Source organism: Trichoderma harzianum (genome assembly GCF_003025095.1).
Source record: "Trichoderma harzianum CBS 226.95 unplaced genomic scaffold M431scaffold_1, whole genome shotgun sequence".
NCBI lineage: Eukaryota > Fungi > Ascomycota > Sordariomycetes > Hypocreales > Hypocreaceae > Trichoderma > Trichoderma harzianum.
In genome coordinates, this window is record NW_020209249.1 from 2284118 (window position 1) to 2297976 (window position 13859).

Consider the following 13859-nt stretch of genomic DNA (forward strand, 5'->3'; position numbering starts at 1 on the left):
CCAATCGTGCGGAGTAGCCTGGACGCCTTCATCTCCCTTGACAAGGACTCGACCTCATTGGATATCCATCTCACCGATCTTTTGCGTGCCCAATAGCAAACAAGAATAGGGGTTGTGATGATATCACTCGAAAGCCTTGATACATGCTGGAGGAGCAGCTGACTTTGCAAAAAAAGAAAAGAAATGTCAACTAAGACACGGAACTGCTCAAAGCCGATGCAGGACAAGAGCCTAGAAGTCATACCGACTCAAGATTTTCCCACTCGATGTGAGACATTTGCTGTCCAGTTGCCTATCAGCCTATCCCCAAGCCGTGGAGCAAACTCCGGAGACAATTTTTTGGATAGACATGGTCTCGAACGAAATCCATAGGCGTCAAGCACCCTGCTCATGATGCCGCCTTGGACGCCTCTGTATTCTAATGTAGCAGAGAGATGTACAGAGTAAAGCCTACTTGGCAGATGGCTCAACAAAAAGTCTTGTCGATGATCATTAGATATAGCATCAAATTCAAATAGCAAAACCGGTTTTCAATTTGCGCTGACTAGTGCTGTTACTATGACAATCTGGTTGCACAATCATGTCGCTTTCCCAAGTAATCCCGCCCATTGCCCTTTCATGATCCATTATATCCTAGTGGCCCATACAGAAGTATGCATAATAGCTAGCCCAATCGCACTCATAAATACATGCTGTTCGATGATACGATGATATTCATCGAAGGCTTCGAAAGATCATGAAAGATTGTAATCAGGATCCATCTCATGCTCTAAGTCTTCGTCGCTAATGATCTGCTCGGCACTTCTGTCCATGTAATCCTCCTCATTCCACCCATATCCACGAGTGTGAATGATCTCAGAGTGGTCAACCAAGACGTTGCTCCTCCAGCTCTTCTCTTCGGGCTCGTTCGCATAGGCAAAGCCGGCAAACCAGAGGAAGTTGTCCACCTTCTCCACGGGCCCCAATGAGTTTTTACCCTCTTCAATGAACTCGTAGACAATCGCTATGCAGTCCATGTGGCTTCCCACAAGCTTCTTGACCTTGTGCGGCTCGTCGTGCGTGGCCTGTAAGCTGATGGGGAGTCCTTCTAACGTGTCGCTAGGGAACTTCACCCAGCCGTAGCATTGGGCCAATCGTGGAATCTCTGTGATCAATTTGGTGCCTGAAGGCAGCGTCTTCGGGTCAGCTTTAATGCCAAGCTTACTGATGGCGTTTTCTTCGCAGAATGAGAAATAGTTCTCATGGGCGTCCCCTTTTCCATACGGATGTGTGTAAACCAAAACTGGTTCGTTGGCCACGGCCGCCTCCATCATCTGGAGGACAGCAGCATTTTGGCACTCTCGCTGCATCGGGTAGTAGGATCCAACCTCCTGAGGAGGCACCTGGTCCCAAAACTGTTGAACTCGCATCGTTAGTGTGAGCCGATTAATAGTGAGATGGGTAGTCACTTACAACTTTCATGGCGAATGGTCCCTCGTTGCCGAATCTGACCTTCCAGACGAAGCCATCGTCGCCGCCTCCAAGCCGAGACTCGAAAACAAGCGTCTTCAGATCAAAAGTGCTGCGGCGGAGCCGCGGTTGTCTGTAGTCACTGCCCCGGAATCGAGGCGGCCCCTCCAAGAACTCATCATTGAGGAAGGGTTTGGACATTGCTTTTAAGCGACGGCGTTCCGCCGCGTAACGATCGATCTGAGGATCGATCTGAGGATCCGTCGGAGCAGTCATGCTAACGCAAGTCATGGGTACGAGTGGTGGAAGAATGAAGAACAAAGGATAAAAGGCAGATGAATAGAAAGAGGAAAAGTAAGAGGAAGAGAAGAGCGGCAGCAGCAGGATGATAGTAAATGATATGCTGCGGGAGGGTGGGATGGATGAGACAGTGGCGTGAAGAGCGGACAGCGGCTCGCCAATAGCCATCACACCTACACTCTGGACGGCCCTCGAGATTCACTCTTACATCATTCGCCGATATCTGGCAGCTAATTAAACACTGCCCAGCTGAATGAGGGAAAAGCAAAAAAACGAGTTGTCAGGTTTCACCCCTTGCATACTTCAGGCCAGCCCCCTCCTCTAGCGGGGATTGTTGGCATCGGAATCGCAGTTTGTTGTCGGTTGGCGTGGTCGAGTTTTGTTTGCCTTTAGGCAGAGGGACCTGGGGTTTGTCAATCCAGTGCTGGGGGCTTTGTTTGGGGGTCGGGGAGCCGCGGGAAGAGACTCACGTGAAGTTCTGACGCACAGTTGGGGCCCCGCGATGGTGATGAGATGGCAATGCCACAGCGATCGAAAGGCTCCTTGAAAGGGCCTGAAAGGTGTATTACGGACACCTATGGATGGCTTTTGAGAACATAGATCTCACTCTAGTCTGAACCTCAAGGGAGGCCGAGAATGTGACTGACATGGTTAGGCCCAGCGACCGCGATGATGATTGGCGGCCTGTTATAGCTGCAAAGATACATCTCTTTTCATGAGAATTGCTCTACTTCTCACAGGAAAAAATAAGAAAAGAAAAAAGAAAAGGGTATATCGATTATTTCAGTGACATTCCTTGTCCATTCTATCCATCTAGAAGCTCTCATTGAGAATATCATCATTCATCTTCACCATTGACGGACTGAACTCAGAAGAGTCTGCTCCCGCCCCAGCATCGATGAGGATATCGTCTACGATCCTCCTGCTAGCTTCTCGTGCTATATTTGAAAAAAAGAGAGACAATAGGTTAGCCACTTTCGGATAGTCACAATCTGTAAGTAATGCAATTCCAGAGGCAACTTACCCGGTGTCTGGAGCAATTTCGAGGGCGGTAGTGCAAACTGGATTGTCTTGGGCGGGCTCATGCCGAGATTGTCATCGTCATCGCTTTCCCAGTCGATCTCATGCGGTTTCCCCGCGGAGGCTGCACCCCTCTCCGTGGCAAACACGTCCTTGGTCTTTTTTGCGGTGGCGGGAGTCTGCACGCTGACACCAGGGGTCCTAGGAGCTTGACTTGCCGCTGCCAGGCGCTGTCGTTTGTACGGAGACATGAAAGCTTCGCTTCGTAGTGTTGGAATGGCAATTTCGGGAGACGACATGGGATCGTCCTGCCACATCGCCACGTCTCTCTGTTGTGGCGGTGGCAGCTCCGGCTGCTTGCCTTTGAGGGGGGATATCCGAATACCTGACTTGTGAGGCGTAGCCTGCAGGCGATAAGTCTTGTCGAGGACGCGATGTAGTAGAGGATCCTTGTGGCGCTGCACCGACCCGTCTCTGTTTTGCGGGTTGGGTTGACCTTTTGGTGTCGTTGATATATCAGGTAGCCGTGCCGTATGCTGCGCAAACAGGACGGAAGAATCCTCCTGATCTGACTCCTCCGTTTTCATTGTAACGCCCTCCTCATCATTCATTTCCCGCCGCATGGCCTCGTAAGGAGATTCAAGTTGGGAGACATTGGCTTTATTGGTCTGACTCAGTGGAGGACGAGGCGTGCTCCCAGCCAGCTCGGCATCATCCAGCATCGACTCGTCGCCATGCAGTGCTGAATGCTGTCCCGCGCCGCTGACCATTGTTGCTTCTTCGTCTAGGTCGGCCGTTACGTCAATTGTCATCTCGTCTCGCACGGCGCTGCTATCTTCAGCGGCGCTCGTCTCATCTTGGTTCTCGTTGGTGTGGTCTTCGTAGCCGGAAAGAGACACGTTTGCGGACGATTCGAAGAATTGCTTCCAGAACTGGCAAAAGGCAGCAATTAGTATACCATTGTCGGGACGGCCGCTGAAGCTATTGCCATACCTTGGATGCTTCCCAAACAGCTCGCGAGTGCTCTCCATACTGCTCCACCAGCGGCAAGATGCCCGTTGTGACGATTCTATGTGCTTTGCTGAAATTATGATCAATCTCTAGAATATAATCAGCTCTCTGGAACACGGACAGCAGAGGTGTTCTGTCGGAGAACTGTTGAACCCACCTTGTAGCGTTAAAGTGATGGATTGCTCCAGCTTCTCCAGCTCTTCCGTCAAGCTCAGACTGCGCTGCGGCGCGACGCTTTGTCCAGACATTGCGCAATGGCTGAGGATAGGAGGCAAATAATTTCAAGAGCAGAAAAGGTAGAAAAGACAACAATTCCTGCGTCGATATGCTTGGCGCATTTGTTATTGTTTAGGTTTGTCTTGATCGCGTCTCCACGCGATGAGGGGCAAAATGTCACTTTTTGGCGGAGCGGTCAATGGATGGAGGGGCAGCTCAACGCTGATGTTTATACAAGCAATAACAAGAGCACGATTATAGAAATCGGACAGTCATTTAATTCGAATTGTGCGTTTACAATGTTTTTATTATATCATTTCAATACTTTGGTAACATGGCTCCTTAAACCACTAATTCCTCCTACTGCCGCTTGAGATAATAGTCAAACATGTCCAGCTTGACCAGAAGCTGGGCCACCATGCTATCATCGCCAGTCCCGTACTGCTCCTTGAATATCCTGTCTTCCCTCCCTCTCTTACCGTCCGTGCGGCGAGCCTTCTCTGATAGGCTGCGGCAGACTGTGATGAAAATTTGCACCTTCTTCTTGAATTCTGCGTACAGAGTCGACGGGTCGAGGTCATCTTCCACACCCAACCGCTGTAGCCTTATGTGTTTGGCAAATCGCAAAATATTATTAAAGATGTCCTCTAGTAGCTTCAGTACTGGCTGCTGCTTCTTTCGCAGGAATAAAGCCAGCATGATTCGATCTAGGACGAGAGAATGAAGTTCCTGCAATTTGTCAGGGCTCTGGACCTCTTCGGACGAGCTATTCGTATTTGGTCGGTGGAGATCCGCCTCAATCTTGTCCAGTTTCTTTTCAAACACTCGCCAAGGAACACCAATGCCCGTGTCCAGAAAATACGCTGACACACTGGACACAAAATGCTGCGCTTCTCTTACAAAGCGGAGTGTTGCATCACCGGGATCTTCCCATTCACGAGCCAACGAGTTGGCATCGCGGAAGAGCTGGTTGACAACAAATATCATGCGCAGGACTCGCAACAGAAGCTTGAAGATGTAGTCGTATTGCATCAAGTTCATTGGCGTGATGATGGGGCTTAGCTGCGGCGGCGCCGTATAGGAAAGGCGAAGAAAGTCCAAGGCTTCGAGGGAGTCGGGGTTCATGCATTGGTTGATTTCCTCGTCAGACAAGTCTCTCACGGCAAAGCTCATGTTGCCGGGCAAGCCAGAAACCTCCTTGTCAAAAATGCGTTCATGCCTGACAACTTTCTTGCCGTCTTCATCAGCGCCGTAGCATTCAGAAAGTATGCCCATCAATGCTAATCGCAGCTCTGAAGTCGCTGGGGGCCAGTTGTCGCGGCCTCCCAGCCGCAAGCCCATGACATTGCTCCTCCTTGCGACCCCTGGCCTCCTTTGTGCCGACTCCATATCGGGGTCAAATAGAGCATGAGAGAGACGGCTGCAGAGATTGCCATTTCCGAGAAGCTGAAACTCTCGTTGTAGCTTTAGATGGTCTCGCAGATTGTGTGCAGTAAATAGGAGCTTGAGAGTCTCTTTGTTGACCACTTGGGCCTGTGCCGAGGCAATGACGCCAAACGAAAGAACCGGAAGCAACGTCCAGTGCGGCGTGGAGTTCGAGAGCTCAATAGCTGATGCATGTGTTCCACAGAGTCTATCGCGAACAATCCTGCTCAGGGGGTCCTCTGCGTCATGTGTGGCAACTGGCTGAGCAAATTGCTCCATGGACGCGGTAATATGCTCTTCCATGCCAACCTGATCCAGTCCGAAGTAAGTAAGGATGGAGCCGGGCTTTTCTCCCAATGAATACATGGAAATTTCCATGGGGTCATAAGAATAGTCGGGACGGCTTGATTGGATGGCATCGACCAGATAGTCGCGGTACGTAACAGCGTGACTCTCAAGGCGCAGTATAGCCTCCCAGTCATAAAGCCACTTGGCCTGAGGAGGATCACTAGACGCAATGACGTCCTGCTGAGCAAGTGGGTGGTCTTCATGGAAAGTGCGGATAAATCGCAAGTTGCGCCCAGTCTCAAATATCGTCTCCGTCACATCGTCTGGCATAAAGCGCGGCATCTTGCCCGCGTCTAGGACGTAGTCGACCTCTGCGAGCTCCCGGCCGAAATCATCTCGGAAGACTCGTGCCTCGACCTTGACAAACCCTTTTCTTTCTCCAAGATTGGCCTTGGTAAAGGGCAGCCCTTGCTCACGTCTTGTTCCGATCCACTCTTCGAGAAACTCGATCCACGGGCCAGAGACTCTCCGCAGTACTTCTCGCATGATCTGACGGAGGTACTCCTCGTTGCTATCCACCGAATATGCTTGATGAAACACGAGGTTCAGAATATCCTCATCCGTAAGACCATGGCGGAGCTGTGATGTGAGCGCCTTGAAGGGTCGCAGAATGGCTACCATCGAGTTGACGGTGGATTGAAGCTGCAGAAGCGAGCGAGGATTCCGCCCGTTAAAGGCCACCCATTCTTGAACAACCTGTAAAACCTGGCTAACAGTGCTGGCAAGAGCCACACCGCATCGGCTTGGATGTTCTGAGTATGCGGAATGCACAAAGGTGCGTAGGCCTATCAAAGTGCTCCCGCATCTCAGGCACTTGTTTTCGAGCGCCTGTAGGACATTGCTAGAGTACCCCGAGGCCCTCATTTTAGGAAGCGAAGGCTTGAGGCCCTGATTGCCGTCCTTTTTAGTAAAGAGAACAGATTCTCCACCAAGTGCCAAAGCCAACAGTGAAGACAAGTACGTCTTCGTATCAACCACGGGCACACCAACATTCCTGAGCTTGAGAGGGTCGCTTGAAGAGAATAGCATGGCGTCGTACGCAGCCGGGCCAGCCTCGCTAACCATCATAGGTTGATGTTTCGTGGCTGTATCGCCGGAGAAGAAGACATCCCACGATCTATATGGAGGTTTCGGTTTGGCGGGCACTCCTGGCTCTAGCCACATATCGGGCATGTCTTCATCGTCGTCGCTATCGAGGGCCACAGAGAGGCCGTCGGGTGGCTTTTCTGGATTATCTATAGGCTTTGGTGATGCATCCGGCGCCTCCCTGTCGATTGACTCGGCAGTACCCGTGATGTCGTGGACTGATACGAGCTTGAAGAAGCCATCGTGGGTTGGTGTTATGGGGTCGAGCGCGAAGGGATCCGAGTCTGGGCTGGATAGAGTATCTGGTCATAAAGAGAAGAAGATAGTAAGCCTCTGATATACTATATCACCAAAGGGAAGAGCAGATCGCGAACCAATTGCTTACTTGTGAGATCATTAGAAAAGAAGCTGGCCGGTGTTTCTGCCTCCTGGTCTAGTAGCAGCTTTGACGGCCGCCAGAAGTTGGGAATGGCAAAGACATATTCCTCAGAGCCATCGCTGGCCATGGCTCACAGCAGGTTCAGCGATGAATGCATAGAGGACAAGGTACGGCAGACGCGCCAGCAGAGGCCATCCGCGTTCGTTGTCGATGAAGACTCCAAACGAACAATAAAGTTTGTTGATATCCAGAGTTTCATGTGGTTATGGGTTTGGAGCACGCGCTAGAGCATGCAACCAACACCTGTAAGGCACCAGCAATACTGAGCTCCAGGGCTGCTAAGGCGGCCTGTCAGCGTGTGCCCCACCCTGCAGCTTAGCGGCTCAAACAGCTAATGATCTCATGCTTCAATGGATCAACCTTTATGGATGCTTTTTGCTTTTCGCACACCACGCTGGAGCACTCGAGCTCCAACTCTTCTTCCATCATTAACTCTTTTTTATATCTGTCCTCAACATTGTCACCCAATGCTGTATTAGAATTGAATCAATTCCTTTTTCCATTTACCATTCCTTTTCACTACCTTACTCTTCACCTCTTAATAATATCGAATCTACGCCACAATGCCTCCAAAGAAGCGATCGCGCCTCCAGATGTCCTCGACGCCCACCACCATCCGAGAAGACAGTGCCATGGACGTTGATTCTCCTCGGATAAGTGGCACGCCGGGCTTCCTCTCATCGGCGTTCAAGCCCATCATACCAGTCACTCCGTACGATAATCTCTGGACGGATGACCAGATCTCTTCACTATTCAAAGGCGTCATTCGCTGGAAGCCTGCTGGTTCGTTGCGCCCATCGCGCTGACGCTTCAAGTGCTCTTGTGCTGATTCAAGATGCTCATGCCTTAGGGATGCACAAACACTTTCGAATGATAGCAATATCGGAACACCTGCGCAACCACGGCATCGACCCCGATATCCATCGCCACACGCGCATCCCCCACATCTGGGAGAAGCTACGGACATACTACGACCTCGAGCTGATCGATGAGCGAGAATACTTTGACGACGACGAATCAGAGGATAAATATGTCGAATTTTCTCTCCCTTTCCACGAATTCGGCGAGATGATGCTGCAGCGCGCCATTGCGGATCCCAGCGAAGCACCCTCGTCTCCTCCCCAGCTGGAGCTCTCCCCTCCGCCCCAGAAGCGTTCGCGAGCCAGCACCGCGCCCAAGACGAGGGGGACCTCTGTTGAAGGCGCCGAGAGCAGTACTGCTGCTTCTGTTGCGTCGCCAGCACTGAAGCCGACAAAGGGAGCAAGGGGCCGCAAGAGAGCTGCTAGTCAATCCAAATCTGAAAAGGAAAAGGTGGTGGAAAATTCTGAAGATGACGAAGACGAATCGGAGGAGGAAGAGGAAGAGTCTGGTTCGGAGGAAAGCGATAGCGAAAGCGCAGAGAGCGGATCTCCTGCTCCGAAACCAGCGAGGGGAGGGCCGGGTAGAGGCCGTGGAAGAGGACGCGGACGGGGCAGGAGAGGCAGAGGCAGAGGAGGCTAATTGAAGTGTTGGATAAGCTGTGGGATGGCGTACATGGTTTCCGTGGACTTGGCATAGCGGCTTGGATCAACAGTCAAGATACCCCGAGTTTTCAACATATTCTTATGGAGTTTTTAAGGATATTATACCGGCCCCTATCTTCTTGACTATGTGTTTATTGTTTGAGCTGTTCCCATTATGCATCACTTTCCTCCTCCTCCTCATCTTCATCCTGCTCTTCTTCCCCTTCGCTTCCCTTCTCTGCTTCATCCTCTGCTTCATCACCTCCTTCATCCCCAGCTTCTTCCTCAAGCACCATTTCCTCCTTCAGCCCTGGTTCCGGTTCCGGCTTCGGCTCCGGCTGTGGCAATGTTTCCCACTCGCTATAGTACAACAGCTTGCGTGCCCACTCTCGCCCACTTGGATAAAAGGTGTCCATGGTCTGGTTTGACCGTCGAGGAGGGCCAGGATCATGCTTCTTAGGTAGGTCCATAGGTGGCTTCTTCTGCAGCAAGTTCCACATTTTGACTTCCGCCTTGTAACTTGCATACTGGTCAATTTCCTCAGCTTGCCTCTCTTTTTGTCGGTCTATGACTATGAACGCCTTGAGAGCCTTCTTTGTAGCTTTATCGGTCCGGATGTCCAAAACCGAATGCTCCAGCACTTCCATTGCCTCCATGTTGATTTGTTGCTCTTCCTCGTTGGTGGGAGAGGGTGATCTGCTTGAATTGGAAAGAAGATCATCTGAAGAAGCATCTTCCTCATATTCAACGCTGTGTTGAGTCGAAAAGGGGGTGTCTGGGTGCGCTCGCTGTCGTGGCCCAGCCGCACACTCACCAGACAGAGCCTGTTCGACTTCTTCATAAGACATGCGCTCCTCTTCGAATTCCTCATCTATTTCGGGAGGATCTTCGTAAACATCAAGTCGTAATCTTCGGGCACTATTGATCCATGTTTCATTCAACTTGCTAGCCATCTTCAAAGATGAGATGGCTGCTTCGGCATCCTGTAGTTGTACCATGGCCCTGACGTTACTTCCCATGGAATTCTTCGCTCTAATCCTGGACATGGCCATAAAGAGCGTCGTCTGAACAAGTCTCCGAGTGACTGATACGGCTAATGAGTGAAAATCATCAAACGTTGTAGCCCACATTGATGGAGGTTCTTCATCAACCGAATTCCAGTTGTTGGCAGGAACCGAAGAGTTCATAAACATGCGCGCTGAAAGCTCCAGCCATTTGGACACATGAAAAAGCTGAGCAAATTGGGGCGCATTGGAGAGGTTTGCATCCTGTCCATGAACGTCCCTGCTGAGTTTCTTAGCAACCTTTGGGGTGATGTTCCATGCATCTCCCCACCGATTCTGTTCCCGCAACTCCTCACGCGCTTCTTGCTTGAGCGAAATCTCGTCCGCAGCTTCTTCTTGGGCATGGCAGCACTGCTGACTGATCTCCAGAGCAGCAGGATACTCTGCAAACTCCAAAATGGAACGAATCCCTTGCTGCTGCCTCAACTCGCTGGCTTCTTGAAGATGGTGCAGGTAGTGGCTGACTTCGGCGACGCTTTTGCTCCCAATCTTGGCGGCGATACCAGGCAAGTCATGTTTCCCGAGGCGTGCTACGGCATCGAAAAAATTCAGCTTCTCTGGCCCTGACCAGGATGTGAGACCAATTGCACCGGCGGTGGGCAGCTCTTGGTCGCCGAAAGAGCTCCGCTGTGCAGCATCCTGAATCTCCTTGTTGAGAAGCTCCAGATAGCCAAAGTTGAGCTCGGATCTCTGTCGTTTGAACGGCCTATATATCGCTGTCGTATCATCTAACGGCCTCTTCAAAGGCGACCGCAGCTCCTGACTTTCTGCTGCTGATGAAGCGCTGTTCTCGTCTTCTTCAAGATAATCACTCTCTTCACTGTATGGCTCTCCATGCCCTTCATATCCAGCACTCAAGTCAGCTTCCGCGATCTCTTTGGAAGGGCTCTCTGCCTTAATCTGCGGTGGTGAGATGACTGCAGCACCTTGTTCTTCATATGAGTAGTCGGAATCTTGGTCCATGGTTCGGTCACTGGGGCGTTAAAAATTGCAATGAGAGGAGAGAACATTGTAGCAGTGACCGAATCGGGACCACAGATTGAGTTTAAGGGGATATCAATTTCGAATCTGGTATCATTTCTCATATACCTTGAAGATATGAAAAAAGTTGAAGGTTGCAAAGCTGCAGCTATAAAATCATTCACAGGTATCTTTCCGCAGCTAACTCAGCCACACCATCGACGCCACAGTGGCTGAAAGGTTACATAAGGCAACTTACACCAAATCTTTGCATCTTTTTTGCTAGACTAGGATTTTCATTCAAAGACATATAGACGAGTGCAATCCATCTTGGACGGCATTGCCATGTGCAATGCTACAAACCGTCGTGAGACGTCTCTTCCGGCCTGATGCTGGGACTGGCGTCCCCTCAGGTTGGAGCAAGGCCAACCAGTTCAGGAAATATGCCGCCGCTGCTCTCAGCAATAAGTTGAAGCTCCGAGACTATCAAGAAGAATGCATCAAATCCGTAGTCTTGGCCCTGAAGCGAGGGCATAAGCGAGTTGGCATATCATTAGCCACCGGTAGTGGCAAGACAGTAAATTATACTCCTCTTATGTCCTATTCTTCTTATAAAACGGTGAAGCTAATTCACTGGTCAAAGGTCATCTTTACTCAGCTCATAGACAGGGTCCACGACCGCGTCAAAGATGCTAATCAGACTCTCATCCTGGCCCATCGCCGTGAGTTGGTTGAACAAGCTGCTAAGCATTGTCAGCTTGCGTATCCGGATAAGAGGATTGAGATTGAAATGGGCTCTCTGCATGCCTCTGGCATGGCCGATATTACCATTGCAAGCGTCCAGAGCATAACCTCAAAGGGCCGGCTGGACAAGTATGACCCTTCAAAGTTCAAGCTTGTCCTTGTTGATGAGGCCCATCACATTGTTGCGCCAGGCTATCTGAGAACGCTGAAACACTTTGGTCTCGACGAGAAGAGATACAACTCACCCACCCTGATAGGAGTGTCGGCTACCTTTTCTCGCTTTGACGGTGTCAAACTCGGAGCCGCGATTGACGAGATTGTCTACCACAAGGACTACGTGGACATGATCTCAGACAAGTGGCTCTCAGATGTTGTCTTCACGACAGTCGAGTCGTCCGCCAACTTGTCCAAAGTCAAGAGCGGCGCATTTGGCGACTTTCAAACAGGAGAGCTCTCCAAGGTCGTCAACACCGACATCATCAACGACATCACGGTCCGCAGCTGGATGGCCAAAGCCCCGGACCGCAAATCGACCCTGGTTTTCTGCGTCGATCTAGCACACGTCTCGGGTCTGACACGGAAATTCCGCGAGCACGGCTTTGACGCTAGATACGTCACTGGTGACACGCCCAAGGTTGAGAGAAGCGCCATTCTTGAGTCTTTCAAGAAGCGCGAGTTCCCCGTGCTTGTCAACTGCGGCGTCTTTACTGAGGGCACCGATATTCCTAATATCGACTGCATCGTGCTGGCCAGACCAACAAGATCACGCAACTTGCTGGTGCAGATGATTGGCAGGGGCATGAGGCTGCATCCAGACAAGAAGAATTGCCACATCATCGACATGGTCTCTAGTCTTGAGACCGGCATAGTCACAACGCCAACGTTATTCGGCCTTGATCCGAACGAGTTGGTCGAAAAGGCCTCAGTCGACGACATGAGGAAAATCAAGGATCAAAAGGCAGCAGAGGCAGAACAGCAAGAAAACTCCTCAGGCGCCAGCCCGATCTCCTCTCCAGCAGTGACCTTTACCGATTACTCCTCCGTCTTGGATCTCATCGCCGACACCTCTGGCGAGAGACACATCCGCGCCATCAGCCAGTACGCATGGGTCCAAGTCGGCCCAGAGCGCTTCGTCCTTTCCGCGCCCAGCGGCTCCTACATCCGGATCGAGAGGCTCCCCGAGCAAAAGGGCGCCTCGGAACCCACATACCACGCGCTCGAAATCCGCGCCCTCCCCGCCGGCATAGCAAAGTCCCCCTACGCTGCTCCGCGCGAGATCCTCAAGGCCGCCACATTCAACGACGCGGTCCACGGTGCCGACAGCTACGCCGCCAGCGCATTCCCCCACACTTTCATCCACCGACACCAGTCCTGGCGAAGGCTGCCCCCGACGCAGGGCCAGGTGGACTTCATCAACAAGCTCCGCGGGAAGAGCAAGCCCCTGACCTCGAAGGAGCTGACAAAGGGCAAGGCGGCCGACATGATCACGAAGCTGAAACACGGGGCGCGCGGGCAGTTTGCGCGGATGGAGGCGGAGCAGCGGAGGCGGGAGAAGACGAGATATACCCTTGATGCGAGGCAGGACAGGGAGTACGTCAGAGTCGGGCCGCTATCAGCTTAAAGCCCCATTTCTGCGGTCGAATTTTGTTATCCAAATATTGCATACTCTGGAGTTATATGGGTTGTTTGGGAAGAGAAACTATGGAACATGTATGATTAACACACGATATGATACGGGAAGGGCTGTAAGAGGGGATGTTTTACGGAATGGAAAGCAAGATACTCTCAGTATGTATAAAAGGTAGTGCTGGATAGTTTTCGATCTACAGGCCAGGCTCAATGGTGTCATCTAGGATTACATATCAATTATCACGGAGCACGGTACAGCAGTTGCCGAAGCGAGACACATCACAGCAATGGAACCAATTTGTTTTTATCATGAGATCAATAGACACCAAACTTTCTTCAGTCAGATACTGCGTCAAGATGACCATATGTGTGATTGGGCATAACCGCTTTTTGTGCCATGGGTATCATGCGTCTTTCCATTCGACAGATCATAACCGTACATTGTGTAGAACAAGACACTTTTTGTGCCCCCCCGTTTCCACACCAAAAAATCAATGTTTAAAATAGGGGGCCACCAGGATTCCCATCTTGGACAAGAGGGATCTGGTGATCCCCTCCATGTGAAAGTAAATGCACACACGTACACACACACCACTCTTCGCTTTGCCGCGTGTGTTGATACACACCAGCCTCTCCAATGACATCTACTCTTTTTCTCTCATCAAT

At 51.1% G+C, this 13859-nt stretch overlaps 6 protein-coding genes across 6 annotated transcripts; 2 read left to right on the forward strand and 4 right to left on the reverse strand.

The window, feature by feature from the left end:
* Positions 1 to 734: 734 nt before the first annotated feature.
* M431DRAFT_71600 (hypothetical protein) lies at positions 735 to 1725 on the reverse strand (the record flags this gene model as incomplete). The annotated part of the gene is made up of 2 exons (XM_024921926.1): positions 735 to 1394; positions 1453 to 1725. 2 exons carry the CDS (start codon positions 1723 to 1725, stop codon positions 735 to 737), a joined length of 933 nt encoding a protein of 310 aa, XP_024780359.1.
* Positions 1726 to 2188: 463 nt separating this feature from the next.
* M431DRAFT_502837 (hypothetical protein) lies at positions 2189 to 4103 on the reverse strand. Its single transcript, XM_024918222.1, has 4 exons — positions 3938 to 4103; positions 3763 to 3869; positions 2774 to 3701; positions 2189 to 2687 (listed from the first exon to the last, which is right to left on the reverse strand). The coding sequence occupies exons 1-4, from the start codon at positions 4026 to 4028 to the stop codon at positions 2563 to 2565; spliced, it is 1251 nt and encodes a 416-aa protein (XP_024780360.1). The 5' UTR covers positions 4029 to 4103; the 3' UTR covers positions 2189 to 2562.
* A 253-nt stretch (positions 4104 to 4356) lies between these two features.
* Positions 4357 to 7361, reverse strand: M431DRAFT_698 (hypothetical protein; the record flags this gene model as incomplete). The annotated part of the gene is made up of 2 exons (XM_024921796.1): positions 4357 to 7157; positions 7241 to 7361. 2 exons carry the CDS (start codon positions 7359 to 7361, stop codon positions 4357 to 4359), a joined length of 2922 nt encoding a protein of 973 aa, XP_024780361.1.
* Positions 7362 to 7857: 496 nt separating this feature from the next.
* Positions 7858 to 8794, forward strand: M431DRAFT_489459 (hypothetical protein; the record flags this gene model as incomplete). Its single annotated transcript, XM_024916680.1, has 2 exons — positions 7858 to 8077; positions 8145 to 8794. The coding sequence occupies 2 exons, from the start codon at positions 7858 to 7860 to the stop codon at positions 8792 to 8794; spliced, it is 870 nt and encodes a 289-aa protein (XP_024780362.1).
* A 352-nt stretch (positions 8795 to 9146) lies between these two features.
* On the reverse strand, positions 9147 to 10827 carry M431DRAFT_131619 (hypothetical protein; the record flags this gene model as incomplete). Its single annotated transcript, XM_024912470.1, has 1 exon — positions 9147 to 10827. A coding segment is annotated over exon 1 (1677 nt), but the record flags the coding sequence as incomplete, so codon positions are not given.
* A 314-nt stretch (positions 10828 to 11141) lies between these two features.
* On the forward strand, positions 11142 to 13185 carry M431DRAFT_515129 (hypothetical protein; the record flags this gene model as incomplete). The annotated part of the gene is made up of 2 exons (XM_024920265.1): positions 11142 to 11397; positions 11464 to 13185. The coding sequence occupies exons 1-2, from the start codon at positions 11173 to 11175 to the stop codon at positions 13183 to 13185; spliced, it is 1947 nt and encodes a 648-aa protein (XP_024780364.1). The 5' UTR covers positions 11142 to 11172.
* Positions 13186 to 13859: the final 674 nt, after the last annotated feature.